At 38.7% G+C, this 15,070-nt stretch overlaps 1 protein-coding gene across 1 annotated transcript in view; it reads right to left on the bottom strand.

Annotated features, from left to right (window-relative positions):
- Window positions 1-15,070, bottom strand: part of LOC132778693 (aldehyde oxidase 1-like) — a 69,712-nt gene that overhangs the window by 33,800 nt on the left and 20,842 nt on the right. Inside the window, exons 9-18 of the mRNA XM_060781927.2 lie at window positions 14,851-14,995; window positions 12,581-12,673; window positions 11,176-11,327; window positions 9,309-9,402; window positions 8,463-8,572; window positions 7,770-7,954; window positions 5,900-6,062; window positions 3,863-3,955; window positions 2,363-2,532; window positions 1,905-2,031 (exon numbers count right to left, since the gene is read on the bottom strand). Of these exons, the coding sequence (XP_060637910.2) occupies window positions 1,905-2,031; window positions 2,363-2,532; window positions 3,863-3,955; window positions 5,900-6,062; window positions 7,770-7,954; window positions 8,463-8,572; window positions 9,309-9,402; window positions 11,176-11,327; window positions 12,581-12,673; window positions 14,851-14,995 (1,332 nt within the window). The remainder of the gene's footprint in view (window positions 1-1,904; window positions 2,032-2,362; window positions 2,533-3,862; window positions 3,956-5,899; window positions 6,063-7,769; window positions 7,955-8,462; window positions 8,573-9,308; window positions 9,403-11,175; window positions 11,328-12,580; window positions 12,674-14,850; window positions 14,996-15,070) is intronic.

The raw sequence follows: 15,070 nt of genomic DNA, 5'->3' as shown, positions 1-15,070 counted from the left end.
TGAGTGCTTGTGATATAGCTCCTCATGTTTTATGTATTGTCGAAAGCTTTCATGGCTGGAATCACTGGGTTGTTGTAGGTTTTCCGGGCTATATGGCTATGTTCTAGAGGAAAAAATGCCTCTAGAACATGGCCATATAGCCTGGAAAACCTACAACAATCCTCATGTTTTGTTGGTTGTTGTCACCTTCAGATTAACCTGATTGCGGTGATTTCTTAGATATGAAGAAGAGCTCTTTAGAAGTTGTTGTTTTTTAAACAAACAAACAAAAAACCATGCTAGAGCATATTTTGCTGAAATGGTCCAATGATCTGAAGGGAAAATTATGTCTACTGTGATTTATATTTTCTCCTAAGCATGGTAGTATTATAATGAAAAGTGCAGTTTAATCTATTGATGTGCTATAACTTCAGAAAAGGAAAGAGAGGGAGGGAGAGAGTGTGGGAAGAGAGATATAATTTTGTTCCTATATGTCTAGGAATGGAAAAAAATGAGGCTACAGATAAAATATTACAGCCAGTGCTGGGAATGCCCCTCAAAATAGGACAATTATTCTGGAATTCCAAAAACATTGTTTAGAATGCTTAAAAACAATAACAAGTACAGCACCTCGGGAGCACATTTGTTCTGCCTGCAAGAGCCCAATATCATCTACCTGTCAATTCACAGTTGACATGTAATACTATGTATCATGATTTATGTTCTTGGGTTATAAATGTCATTTCCTAATTGGTTCTGTCATAAAAACATGAGAAAAGTGTATTAAGCTGCAAAAAACTTTATTTTGGCGTGACATCCTACAGCACATTTTGCTCTAGTTTTTCAATTAAAATCTCATTTCGTTTCAACCAATTCAACATATAGTTTGTGGCAGCCACAAAAATTAAGTTTCCGGAGTAGAACAACTACTTTCAGAGTAAGTACCAGACAATTAAACAGGAATAACACTTTCAAACCAGGAACAGTTTTTTTTTCAAAGGTTAGTGCATAGTGGAATCAATGCAACTTGACAAGAGACTACTGGGTGCACTAAAGCGTGCAAAGCAAATTGTGGGTGTAACTGCTACTAGTTACTGTTCTCAGTACTTCATTATGCTTAGGAGTATGTTCATGAAGATACAGCAGGGTTCCTACTAACTCTATCTTTCTCTAGACTGGCACAATCTTGCAGTCAGTTATTCTGCACATAGTTTCTCCTGGGTCATGCTGTTTTAGCCTGTAAGAAAACCATATCCCAAAATATGTATGATGGTTACTTTTTTTTGGCATTTGAGACAAAAGTAAAATTCTCACAAAATATTGGTAGTCAAACACAATATGAGAAATAAAGAACCAACAGGAGGTTGTGCTTTTACAATACTCCTCATCAGTGTGTTTGAGGTGCTACCTCACTTTGGGGGCTTTGGGAAGGGGTATCAGCAGAAGTAGTTATGAAAGTGAAGCTCCCTCATGCTAGCCATGGCCAATGGTATAAAATCTCAAGATGCATTTACACTGTAGAATTAATGCAGTTTGATACACCACTTTAATTGCCATTGCTTAACATTATAGGACCCTGTGATCAGTAGTGAGGCTCTAACACTCTTTGGTTGAGAGGATAAGACCTCCCAAAACTACAACTCCCATTATTCCAAAGTATGAGTCATGGCAGTTAAAGTAGTGTCAAACTGCACTAGTTCTACAGCGTAGGTGCACCATCAGTCAGGTTTTTTAAAGTACATCTAAAGCAAAATTTTAAAATAAATGATAAAAGGGTAAGAGCGGCAGGGAGAAAGGGATAGTTTATAATGAAACCTTGTACATTAGTATACATTCTGTGAATTTACATCAATTTCTGTTTAGATTAATAATAAAAATATGGAAGTGTAAATAATAAACAAAACCATCAGTCACAGCAAACTTACTTTTTCTCTGGCAAATATAATATCTGGGACATCGTAGTTGTAAAACTCATTTTGGGTTGGGACATCCTGAACAGAGATGATATCAACTACGCCTGATATCTTCAGGGCTTCAGAAACATCTATTGATCTGGAAAAGCAATACAAATTGGTTAACTTTCAGTGCTTGAAAACCACAAAAATATATTCCCTATTCATAACTGACAATGTTTGCAAATTGTACAAAGTATCATTACAAAGCAGGTCTTGAAGATCATAAAGGAAGTTCTTTTGATACCTTCTGCAGTTAGCTAACATAGCCCCTGTTTAAATAAGGAGGATTGTTTCCCACAGCCTCACATTCCTCATCCTTCAGCCTGAAAATACTCAACAGAAACGAATTCTGGCAATTATAGTTAGAAAAATAAACTTTCTGTTTCACTATTACCACCACCAGAAATCTAGAAAAAAGCTGTACATACACAATATTCGCATGGGCTTTAGTACTGGTTACTAGAGCCAAGAAGAGTTCTCCATCAATGGTACGTATGTCATCACAATACACCGCTTCCCCTGTGGCATGTTTAATACCAGCTTGGTGCATCATCGGATGTCCCACTGGATCTTGGGCAGATTGCCCTGGCGCCACATCCTTTTCAGTTAAAGGGGAACAACACACAGAAACAAAAACAAAATAAGAGAATCAGATGTTTTTAATCTGATTTTTAAATGTAACTTTCCTCCAGTTTCTTGCAGCTGAAAATAATTTTAGTTTTTACCCTTCCACCTATTTGTATGATAATTGTTATGCCTCCCTGAAAACACCAAATTATTTTGAATATACCTGGTTTCATCCATTTTTGAAGCTTACCAAGGGCCCTTCCACACAGCCCTATATCCCAGAATATCAAGGTAGAAAATCCAACATTATCTGCTTTGAACTGGAATATATGGCAATATGGACTCAGATAACCCAGTTCGAAGTAGATATTGAGGGATTTTTGCCCTGATATTCTGAGATATAGGGCTATGTGGAAGGGCCCCAAGACTCATTATTGGAACTATTGGAGGCACTATGGACTGTGGGTGAAATTTTCTAGGACCTCAGCTCGGAAAAAGACTGAGATGCTTAAAGCCCATTCTCTGATATATATCCCTGAAAAACTGAAATGAGCTACCAACACTGTTGTTTCCCTACAACAGGGGTTCTCAAACTATGGCCCAAGGGGCCAGTTACGGCCCTCCAAGGTCATTTACCCGGCCCTTGCTCAGGGTCAACCTAAGTCTGAAACAACTTAAAACCACACAATAACAATCTCATCTCACAAAAGCAGGCCCACACTTCCCATTAAAATACTAATACATTTATATTTGTTGAAATTGTTCTTAATTTTAATTATCGTATTGTTTTAAAGTGTTTTTTGCACTACAAATAAGATATGTGCAGTGTGCATAGGAATTCATTCATGCTTTTTTCCCAAATTATAATCCAGCCCTCCAACATTTTGAGGGACTATGACCTGGCCTTCTGTTTTAAAGGTTTGTGGACCCCTGCCCTACAACAATCAGAATCTCCATCTACACTGTCATCTACTGCAGCTTCATAATGCAGCTGAACTGCATTATGAGTCTACATGGCCATATACTGTAGTTCAGTACAGTTAAACTGCCTTCTGAAACTGTATTATATGGCAGTGTAGGTGGAACCTCAGCTATGGCTCTCAGGAACTCTGAACTGCTGAATATTTGTACACAGAAGAGTAACATCTCTTCTTATATTACATTCCACTTGTCTATTCTGGCTTAGAGGAAGAACATAAGACATCCAAATGGATCAACATAATTTCCTGCACATGGGAGTTACATATGACAGTATAACATTCAGAGAGGTTTAAGCCTTTTCTTCCAGGACCAACACAATATGATAATTTGAAGAGAAAAACACCTGTGAAATAGAGACCTATGAAATTAAAGCCACTGACCTGGAACTTTTGCATAGTCTGAGGCATTTTGGTATGAAAGCATTCAAGGGCACTTGCATAATTTTCTGGAATACTGCAGCACTGACTAGGACACTGAAAGAAGATTATTTTAGTCACTTTTTAAAAAGGAAATTGCTTGATTTAATTCATATTCAATCATACTTTTTTTTAAAAAAAGCCACGTACAAATCAATATAATTTGACAACCTCCTACAATAGCTCCTGCAGACCTGAATAGGTTCTCCAGGTATGAGAACATAAGGTCTGCTGAGTCCAGCATGTTGTTTCCACAGTGGCTGACTAGGTTCTGCAAGCCAGACACAAGCATAATAGCAACCTCTTGCTGGTGCTGCTCAGTACCTGGCATTTGGAGACATACGGGGGAAAAAGTATAACCACTCCGACTGGTAGCCATTGCTACAAATATGCTGTGTATCTAGCAATACTGGATGCAATGTCCAAATAGGAACACATGATAGAAGAGTGGGTTCTCTCCACTGTTGCTGCAATATCGACTCCTGTCAAGGAGGAACTATTAGCTCATGCTTTTTCATTATACAGCAATTTGGTCAGAATGCAGTTGGGGAAACATGCTAGAGCAAAACTTTTGGAGATATGGTTGGGCTTTCTCTCAGTTGTTCAAATATAGTAAGGTTCCATATTCACAGTTTCACTTAACCGAGCTCAGGGGAGGGGGAATAATCTTTAGTTTAGGTGATTTTATGATATACGTACTACCCCTGGAGGTTACCAGAGAGTTGTATTATAGGACCAAGGAAATTAATTGAGAGGACACCTCTTTAGAAAATTCTAAGTGCTCTGATGTAACACTATGGTATGTTGGAATCAGAAGTGAAGTAATTCAATTGTATTTGGTTGTGTCCAGCTTCATGTAACTATTGTCTGACTGGGAACACATCATTCATGGATACAGGGGTCTTACTGTTCACTCCTTAGTGCATTTACTCATTCCCTACCTTTCACTTGACTATGTTGCTATGGAGCTAATTGACTACAACACAAAATATGAGCTCAGGGCTTATTGTAATTTTTGTGCTCGGCCTCATGTTAGCCACCTTGAGTCCCTTCGGGGAGATGGTGGCAGAGTATAAATAAAGTTTAATAATAATAATAATAATAATAATAATAATAATATTTATTTATTTATTTACTATATTTGTATACCGCCTTTCTCAGCCAATTGGCGACTCAAGGCGGTTTCCAACAAATCAGTATACATAAAATATAATTTAGATAAAAAACATTAAACATTATAAGACATCACAAAAGCAATAAAAACAACATCATCAGCATCTCATTATTCTCAAGCATTGTCCAATTCCATTGTCAGATAATAATAATAATAATATAATAATAATAATAATAATAATAATAATAATTGAAATTGTGGTAATCCAGTGTAGCTTCAAAGCATATAGATAGACTATATTTAGAATTAATATATCATTGCTCAGATTTTGTATACTGGCTCATTAATGAATATTATCCAAAGTAGATTTCCTAGCCCTTGTACACGTGTAACAGCACAGCCTTCAAAAGAGAATTACTCACATATCCTGAGAATTCTACCCCATCCAGACAGGCCATGTAAGTGCCTCATTTTATGGATGGCTTTAGGTTTCTTTTCTGTTCTTTTGTAAAGTGCCACAGAGAAACCCATCCCAGCCATGCTACACACCACATCCTTTATGGAAGTAAATTTAGTGAACTTAGAGGTGTTTTCCCTGTCTTCTTATCAATAGTTTTCTACCTGAGTGGGTGTGATGTGTTGTTTTCAGTTGTTCACAAAGTTCTCCCACCGACCAGCTGTTCTTTTCCCTTTTTTGTGGAAACATATATATATTTCGGGAACTTTTTTTACAAACAAAGTGCTTAGTGGATAAAAACCCAGGCAAAAAGAAACACATCAAATGATCTTAAATCCACGCACTTTGGCTTCAAACACTTCATGGATCAGACTGCTGACAACAAAACAGAAATATGTACAAAAGTTATGCAATGAGAGCAAAAATTTACCCTCATCTGCAGTGACTGCAGCACTTCCAGATAAAATTTGAAGATGAAACTAGCAATGAGTGTCCTTCTGAACTCTACTTTGCCACCCGGAGCTGAACTTGGGAGAAGAATTTCTTTCAGCACCATTCTGCAAGCATCATCCAGCATCTGTTCATCCCAAGGCCTGGCAAAATAATAAATGGAATGCACTTATTAAAGCAGATGATGCATTAAATATGAATTTGACAATATAATCACTCTGCCGCAAGCATTAATTTAGTATAACATGTTTCCCTCAAATTGAAGTTTAGAACTGTTACATTGGTCTAAAAGGCTATCCAAACACATAACAATCTGTTTTGTTTTGTAATTGGGTCTTCTGCACTTTTTCTATTCAAGCACAAAATGTGCTGAAACTGATTTTAATCTAAACACAAAATCTGTTATTCTGGTGACCAAAAATTCTTTAACCCATGACCACTCCCATATTTTGAACAGTGATCTCATTATGACTGCTCAAGAGGAAAATGGATCCATAACCGTGACTGCCGAGCATGAAAGAAATCTCCAGCGTGTGGCCAATGCTACCACTCCACTTGGTTAAGCATTAACTGTTGTACTTGAAGTATCTAACTGATAGTGAAACAATGACATTAAAAAACTTTTGAGTATGAGAACCCCTCCAAGCCAGAGGCAGGCAAAAGGCGTGCCCTCAAGGCAGTCTTCTGCACCTTATTATTATTGTTATTATTATTATTTATTTATTTCGTGTACTTCTACCCGCCCTTCTCAACCCCCGAGGGGGGACTCAGGGCAGCTTACAAAAAGGCACAATTCGATGCCTACACAGTAATACAGATAAAATATAGACAGCAATTAAAACAGTTTTAACAGTTAAAAACAACCAATATATATTACAGTCAATAAAAAACCAATCTTATGCTCAACGTTCACAACTCAGAGTCCATAACTTCATTCCACATTTTCCATTCCTATCAGTCGTCGTTGTCCTTTATTTATCTGCCAGATTGCCCAAACGTTTGGTCCCAAATCCATGTTTTTAATTTCCTTCTAAAGGAAAAGAGGGATGGCGATGATCTAATTTCCCCGGGGAGTGAATACCATAGGTGAGGGGCCACCACCGAGAAGGCCCTGCTCCTCGTCCCCGCCAGCCTCACTTGTGATAGAAGCGGAGTCGAGAGCAGGGTCTCCCCGGAGGATCTTAAACTCCGAGGTGGGACATAGAGGGAGATGCGTTCGGACAGATACGCTGGGCCGGAACCGTATAGGGTTTTGTAGGTCAAAACCAGTACTTTGAATTGTGCTCGGAACTGGACCGGCAACCAGTGGAGTTGACACAACAGGGGGGTGGTATGCTCCCTGTATGATGCTCCGGTGAGCAATCTGGCTGCCTCCCGCTGGACTAATTGAAGTTTCCGAACAGTCTTCAAAGGCAACCCCACGTAGAGTGCATTGCAGTAATCTATCCGAGATGTAACAAGAGCATGGATCACCATGGCCAGATCCAACTTCCCAATGAAGCCTACCTAATTTCCTCCTCCAGACCTAAATTATTTATTTTGTATGGTAATTAATATTTTTCCACTCTTGGCATTCTGAAGCAGTGGATGTTTGGAGCATAAACAAGTTTTCAAATCTATCTAGAAGGTTCCGAAGCTGTCTGCTCAGGCACACAAACTACCATATGTACAATTCACAGGGACCATGATGGGGGAAAGAGTTATTTCTAATTGAAATGTTTTACTTTTTACTGGAATTGGGTGCAGTTAGGTGACCTGATTCTGCTCATAAGAGATAATGGAGCAAACATTTGGCCCCACACCCCCTGAACCTGACTAAAGATTATCATCCCAAAGACATTATGTAGTACCTCCCAATGAGTGCCCGACATGTTTCCTTCGCAGCCAAAGTTGTGGGGCCAACACCGCCATAGAAGATACTGAAATCCTTAATGATGTTAGAGCTTTCTTCAAAAAGGACCCTCATCCCTGCATTCACAATTGGCAACGCATTTTCCCGCCGTTGGGCCTGCCGAAATGCTGAAACAAACTCATTCTGTAGAGTTGCAAAAAGAGAAAGGAGAGAGAGAGAGAGAGAGAGATAGCGTCATGGACTGAATTCTCCACTGGTACAGGGATCAGGATCCCATGGTCCTCCAGATGATGTGAGACTGTAGCTCCTATCAGTTCTAGGCAGCAAAAGAAATGATCAAGGATTGGAGGAGATGTAATGCTCCACTTTCTGGTGGAATACAGATTCCCCATCCTTACTTTAATGGCTCATTGGAAGTATTTGGTATAAGCCTCAAGTAAACCCAAACATTCTAAAATTATTTAAAAGGTCAGATTATGCCAGTTGTATGATGCATTCTAATTAATTTCTACAATAAAATGAGGCCCCTTCCACGCAGCTGAATAAAATCTCACATTTTCTGCTTTGAACCGGAATATATGGCAGTGCAGACTCAGATAACCCAGTTCAAAGCAGATACTGTGGGTTTTTTGCCTTGATATTCTGCTTTAAATGGCTGTGTGGAAGAGTCCTGAGATATAAAATGGTTTACCTTCTGAGAATATGGAATGTGAACTGACATCAGGATCTCATCTGGTTCAAAGGTATTGTTTCCAAATCCATCAGCAAAAAGCTCTCTGAAAGGTATGTGTCGTAATTTCCCTAATAAAGAAAATTAACAACTATTATGCACACATATTGGGTTACAGTAGTGGTTCTCAACCTGTGGGTCCCCAGATGTTTTGGCCTTCAACTCCCAGAAATCCTAACAGCTGCTAAACTGGCTGGGGTTTCTGGGAGCTGTAGGCCAAAATATCTGGGGACCCACAAGTTGAGAACCACTGGGCTACAGCCTTCCACATAGGGCTTGAAGATGGACAAGCAAAGAGCACACAAGACTTAAAGAACAATGATTGTGCTAATTTCTACACCATTTAAAAGAAGTAAATATATTTTTGGAGTTTCACTGACATCCCTACATATAATATATCAAAAAATAAGAGAAAGGAGGAATAGAAAGGAAGGATAGATATTTGGAAGGCTATATTTGCCAATATGATATGCAGGCACCAGAAGTAGGTTTACACATAGACATGTGTCTTCAGTTCAAATAGATAAAGTTGCATTGCATATTAACATTACACAATCAAGTCTTTAATAATAGAAAGACGAACTTCTTCAATCTCTAGTCAGTTGCAAATGAATCAATATCTGGGCAATCTGAGGTCCCACACAACTATATAAAATCCACATTGAACTGAATTATATGACACTGTGGACTCAGATAATCCAATTCACAGAAGATATTGTAGATTATCTGGGTTATATGGCTGTGTGGAAGGGTCCTGAATCAAGTTAGCTACACTAAATGGCATATGGGAATGGTCTCTGGCCCTACCTTGTGATGCCACATTGAGGATGCAGTTGCCAACTGCTAGGATAGGATTGATGTCAGATGTTGAACTTCTGGATATAATGTTTCCTCCAAAAGACTACAAAAAGGGAGGGTAAAGGTTGCAGTTAGAAAGTAAAAAGGGAGAAATGCTTATTAAATTAATGAATATTAAATAATATTAATTTCTCGGCAAACATATACCATAATCTGTCACTGATGAAGTTAATCTATGGTAAAAGGGTATGAAAGAATGAATGGATGAATACACAAACACACATACTGGGTAGGATCTGAACACCTACAAGCAGATATTTTGCTCCTACTAGAGGAAAACGTTCCTGCTTTTTCATCATAAATCAATGTATCCTTTCTCCAGTATAGTGGAAAACAACAGTGAATGTCAGACAGGTCTTTGAAGTGGTTTGACCATTGGGCAACAACTCTGGAGGCCAGGATTCAATTTCCTGCTTGTCTGTGGAAAAACACTGAGTTTTAATTTTGTTTGTGTCTTCTTGAATACATTATACAATAACTGTACCCAATTCACTTCTGACACCATAAGTAAATAAATAAATAAATAAATCCTGAACATGCATCCATCACATTATAATACAGCGTATTACACTGTAGTTGCATTGCTTGAATGCTCTGCATAATATTATAAAAACAAAAGATTGTAAGCTGATCCTGCTGGAGTTTTTCTGAGCCATTGTTTTTTTAAAAGAAAACAGCACCAAGACATGAAAGAAACATGACAGAGAGATTTCAGATGGATTGTTTCCATCGAGGATGCTACAGGGTCTCTTGGAGTTCTCTCATTCAGAGAGTCACAGTAAGCCAAAGTTGACTTGGTGGGAAAAAAATAGGCAATTTTAGGACTGTCACATAATATTTATGGTCTGAAATGGAGCAACTATTTCTGTGTTGTGAAAAAAAAATCTATACTACCTACTTTGTAAATTTACATTTAGTGGCCTGAATGTCAGAAATAAAAAGTTATACAGTCATGTCAAAGGGAATAAAAGAAAAAAAAACATGAATAGAAAAAGAGTATTGCTTCATTATTCAGGGCTTTTCCCTCTGAATCTAGATGGTTGAAGGATTGGATGCTACAAAATCTCTATTGCAAATTAACACACTTATTATGATATCTAATTCTGGGGACACCAGCCTATGTCACAATAAATTTGCTAGACTACGACTGTGAGCCTCAAGCTGTTAGACATGGGAGACTTACAGTTATTTATTTTTCCCAGTGTGCCAGGGATTGGTACCATATCTGTGTCCTTTGGCTACAATTGTTTCTTTCTTTCCTGGAAACTTTTCAGCATTTAGTTCCTGGTGGCTCATTTACAGATTAATGATCTGGAGACCATTGCTGGTTCCCATGGTATCCCAGAACAATATTTGCTGCAGCAAATTCTTATTTTATTTACAGCATTTACAACACCATAAAAAAGCCGGCGATCAAAGAAAAGGAGGAAAAGTCTGTGATCAAAAAGGCATGTCGTCATAGAGGATGGAGCGACAGCACCCCCTGTGACCAGAATTGGGGATAACCTCTAGGATGCCGAAGTTGGAAAAAGGCTGAGACACATACCTCTGTCTGTCTGTCTGTCCTGTATGTCTAATGGCATTGAATGTTTGCCATGTATGTGTTCTGTGATCTGCCCTGAGTCCCTTTCAGGGTGAGAAGGGCAGAATATAAATCATCATCATCATCATCATCATCTTTATTTGTACCCCGCCACCATCTCCCAAAAGGGGCCTCGGAGTGGCTTACATGGGGCCAAGCTATGTAAATGCTGTAAATAAATAAATTCTTACAGTTACCCCTCTGCAAAACAGTGTTTCAGCTAACAAAACATACAGCCACATTCCGGATCTGCTGACCACCCAGAGTTTTCAACTGTTGCAAGAGAGCACTGAATATCTTGGTTTTCTCTGCTGCAAGTTCGGAAACAGCCTTTGTCAGAGCATCTTTCACCACTGTCAGGCTACAGCCAGCTCCAAGGATTAGTCCTGAAAAGAGCAAAATATGAAGAACATTTTACAGACATAGGTTTCAATTTTATTCCAATTATAATCCTTCACTTCATTAAATTATTAAAGAATAGCATGAAGAAAATGGATGTATTATGTTTACTTATTAAAGCTGATGTGGGGAAGGTGCAACATGCATGCTGCATGCTGATCACAATACCATTTTAGCAGCCTCCCCAAACATCAATCAGGCCAAAAAAAGATATAATTTTCATGCCCAAATAGTTTTAAATCACTCAATAGAGTTTCAAAACTTTTTTGTTTTATTCCCAATGCTTCAGCCTCAACCCCCTAACAAAGATAACCTTCCAGCTGAAAACAAAAGTAGAAGTTACAGCACATCAATTTTGAGCTTCTTGGCACATCCAAGATATGCTATGTGTGAAAAACACCCCACCATTCAATGTCCCTTTCTTCAATCAAAAGAATGAGGCTGGTACAGTATAAATGTGTCTGTTTCAAGGTATCTTTATACAGCATTCTCAACTTGTTTACAATGCAGGAGCTCCTGAAATACTTTTGAGATCTCAGGAAACCCCTGCATGAAAATTATTATATTTACAACATTTATTAAATATTCATTCATGGTCTCTTGAGTGATTCCTTGGTGACTTCTTGCAGACATTGGGCATAGAATCATTGAAAATTTCTAGAGAAGTAGTCTATCAGGTTTTTAAAAAGTAACTTCTTTAAAAGCATGTACATATTTTTTAGTAGATTTGAAAAACTCAGGACTTGGAGAACTGTGTTGGCAATGTACAATTTAATAAGTGCTGTTCGCAGACTTGGATTTTCTTGGGTTTAGATCAATAAATGCTGGAAACCTTCAGAAACTCAAGTTTCACAGCTCGATTTAGAACTAAAAGATATTGTTATATAGATCATAAAGAACACCCTTGAACTGTTCCTTCCCACTACTCTTAACATGGTCTCTCTCACATCAGGCATGTAGCTGAAGCCCCCAAAGCCCCCCCCCCCCCGAAATTCTCATGGTGCTCTGCGAAAAGGCCTTACTGGTACATTATTTAAACTGTTATGTTTATTCATATCATGATCTGATCACCATGCTCAATATATCTCATATGCATGGGGGTATTGGGGTAACGATACAAAAGGTTTGCTAGGGTAGACCCTCTTTCACTCAGACTCAGCCCCCCCCCCCCCCGAATCAAAATCCTGGCTACGGGCCTGTCTCACATGATACCCAAAATGGTTAAATGAAGCTTACTGACCATCTCCTGTGTGTTTCACCATGTGAAGGTCCAATATTCTGGTGGGTGAGATGATAATTGGATGGAATACACCTTTAAATTTCATTTGAGGTCCTGTGAAGTAAAATGTAACCATGAGACTGAAGGTCCATCCACACTGTACCTTAATCCCAGGAGCTCCTAGTTCAAAATGGGGGATGCCCTGAAAACACGGGAGGAATCGCTACAAAGCACTAAAAAGGTGAGAATTTCAGTTGCGGGTATATCCCATCTCTGGCTGGAAAATGCGGATATGCGAATCTCTCTATGTTCCTAACTCAGAAAACATGGGATTTTTTCATGTTGGTTTGTTCCCAGGTTATGCATGTCGGTTCCTGATTGGTTGTATCCTACAAACATGGCAACAGTTGACTAGAGGTCGAAAACGTTATCCTGACAAGAGAAACATCATCCTCCACATTTCCAATGAATTTTGTGACACACAAACAAAGATTTAGCCATGTAATCAACTTCCCCCGTATTTTTATGATAAAAGCAATGAGGAACAAACATGTATAACCCAGGAAAATCACTCTGTTGTTCCATGTCACAAGTACACCACAACATCTGTCTGCACAGATGGCCATACAGCCTCTGAATGATAATAATAATGATGAAGTTCTGTGTTCCTGGCTTGAAAGTGTCAGTTCCTGTTTAATAGTGTAGTCCTGCCTTTGAAAGTAGTGGTCTTACTCCACAAATGTTTTTCGTGTGCCACAAAGTTCATTAAACGTCTGAAGAACAAAGTTTCTCTTGCGAGGAAAAAGTTTTCACCCTCTAGTCAACTTTTGCCACCTTTTCAGGATAAAATCAATGAGGAACAGATATGTATGACCCAGGAACAAAACTTGTATGAACAATACGCATTAAAGGTTTTTTTAAAAATGACATTTCCAGTGGATGTCCTGTGGAGGGCTTCGAAATCCCCTAACAAAGCAGCAAGTTGTGACATCACAGGCAAAAATCCCGGGACCAACAGGTCTATGTGCAGAATTGTTCTCGTGTCCTGGGTCCTTTTTGCCCCTCATGGAAAACCTGTGATTTGGTGCTGTCTGGAAGTGCCCACAGGGGCAAGGAAAATGTGGAGGATCACCATTTCGACAATCTTTTGACAATCATCTGTTTGTTAAAAACTTCGAAAGTTTGTGATTTTCAGCTGGCAATATTCATAAGCTAAGACCAGTGTAGTAAACAACTCAAAGAAAATAAAAATGTAATTTTAAAAAACAAAACAGACACTATATTAAAACATACCATTATTAATGAACAATACTAAGCATAGATGTCTTTAGTTACTGGCAAACGTTTAGTTACTGGAAATGAGGTATTCTTGCCCTAGTAAGATGTCTCCAGCACAATATTCTGAACAGGTGGAATCACCACTGAAAAGGCTCAGCTATAGGACTTTTTAGATATGATCATTGCAGGTGTAGAGCTGACCTATTGTTTTTTCTGAAGTAGAGCAGCAAATGGTTCTAACATGCACACCACCCAAATCAAAAGTGACTCAGATTCCAAGTCAACCAAGTCCTTTTGGCATAAAAACAATCCCACAATAACTTCTTCCTACCCTGTTAGTAAAATAACAAATTAAATTGCTAGGAATTTGCCATCCTATTGTAATATTCAATAGTGGGTTAAAACCCTGTGCTGGCAAGATTGAAGACCATCAGGTTGCAGGTTCGAATCAGAGAGAGTGTGGATGAGCTCCCTCTGTCAGCTCCAGCTCCTCATGCGGGGATATGAGAGAAGCCTCCCACAAGGATGGTAAAAACATCAAAACATCCGGGCGTCCCCTGGGCAACCTCCTTGCAAACGGCCAATTCTCTCACACCAGAAGCAACTTGCAGTTTCTCAAGTTGCTTCTGACACAACAAAATAAATAAATAAATAAAATTCAATAGCTAAGGCCAATCATGCGATTTTCTTGGAAAGATTTGTTCAGAGTGGATTTGCCTTTGCCTTCCTCTGAGGTTAATTGTGAATGACTTGTCCAAGGTTTCCATGGCCAAGCAGCCATTCAAACCCTTGTTTCCAGAGTCATAGTCCAATGATCAAACTACAACACTTGCTGGGACCTTATCAAATTCTGCAGAAATTCTATATAAAAAATGGAATATTGCTCTTTTGCTTGTGAAACCCTGTTCCATAACTGAAGGATCCAGAAGTGATTTTGCACAAACTATTGACTAGCTTGCAGTGGATCATCATAGAAAATATTTCTTTCGAATGTGGAATAATATTCTACGTACCAACAGAAGTATTCCCTACTACAAGAGGAGCTTGCGGGTACTTTGCTTTCAAATCCAGAAGCTCATCTAGATTCACAGGAGAAATCCATGTTGTTCTTTCTCCGTGGAAGGTAAGAGTTTGCCCTGTCTGATTTTCAGCCATTTTCTGAAAAGGAAAACAAACAAGGTTTGTTGAGAAGGAAACAAGGTTCATAGGCCCGAAGGCAGTAGAGTAGTTTAG

This window comes from Anolis sagrei, chromosome 1, assembly GCF_037176765.1.
Source record: "Anolis sagrei isolate rAnoSag1 chromosome 1, rAnoSag1.mat, whole genome shotgun sequence".
NCBI lineage: Eukaryota > Metazoa > Chordata > Lepidosauria > Squamata > Dactyloidae > Anolis > Anolis sagrei.
This window is presented reverse-complemented; position numbering and strand designations above follow the sequence as displayed.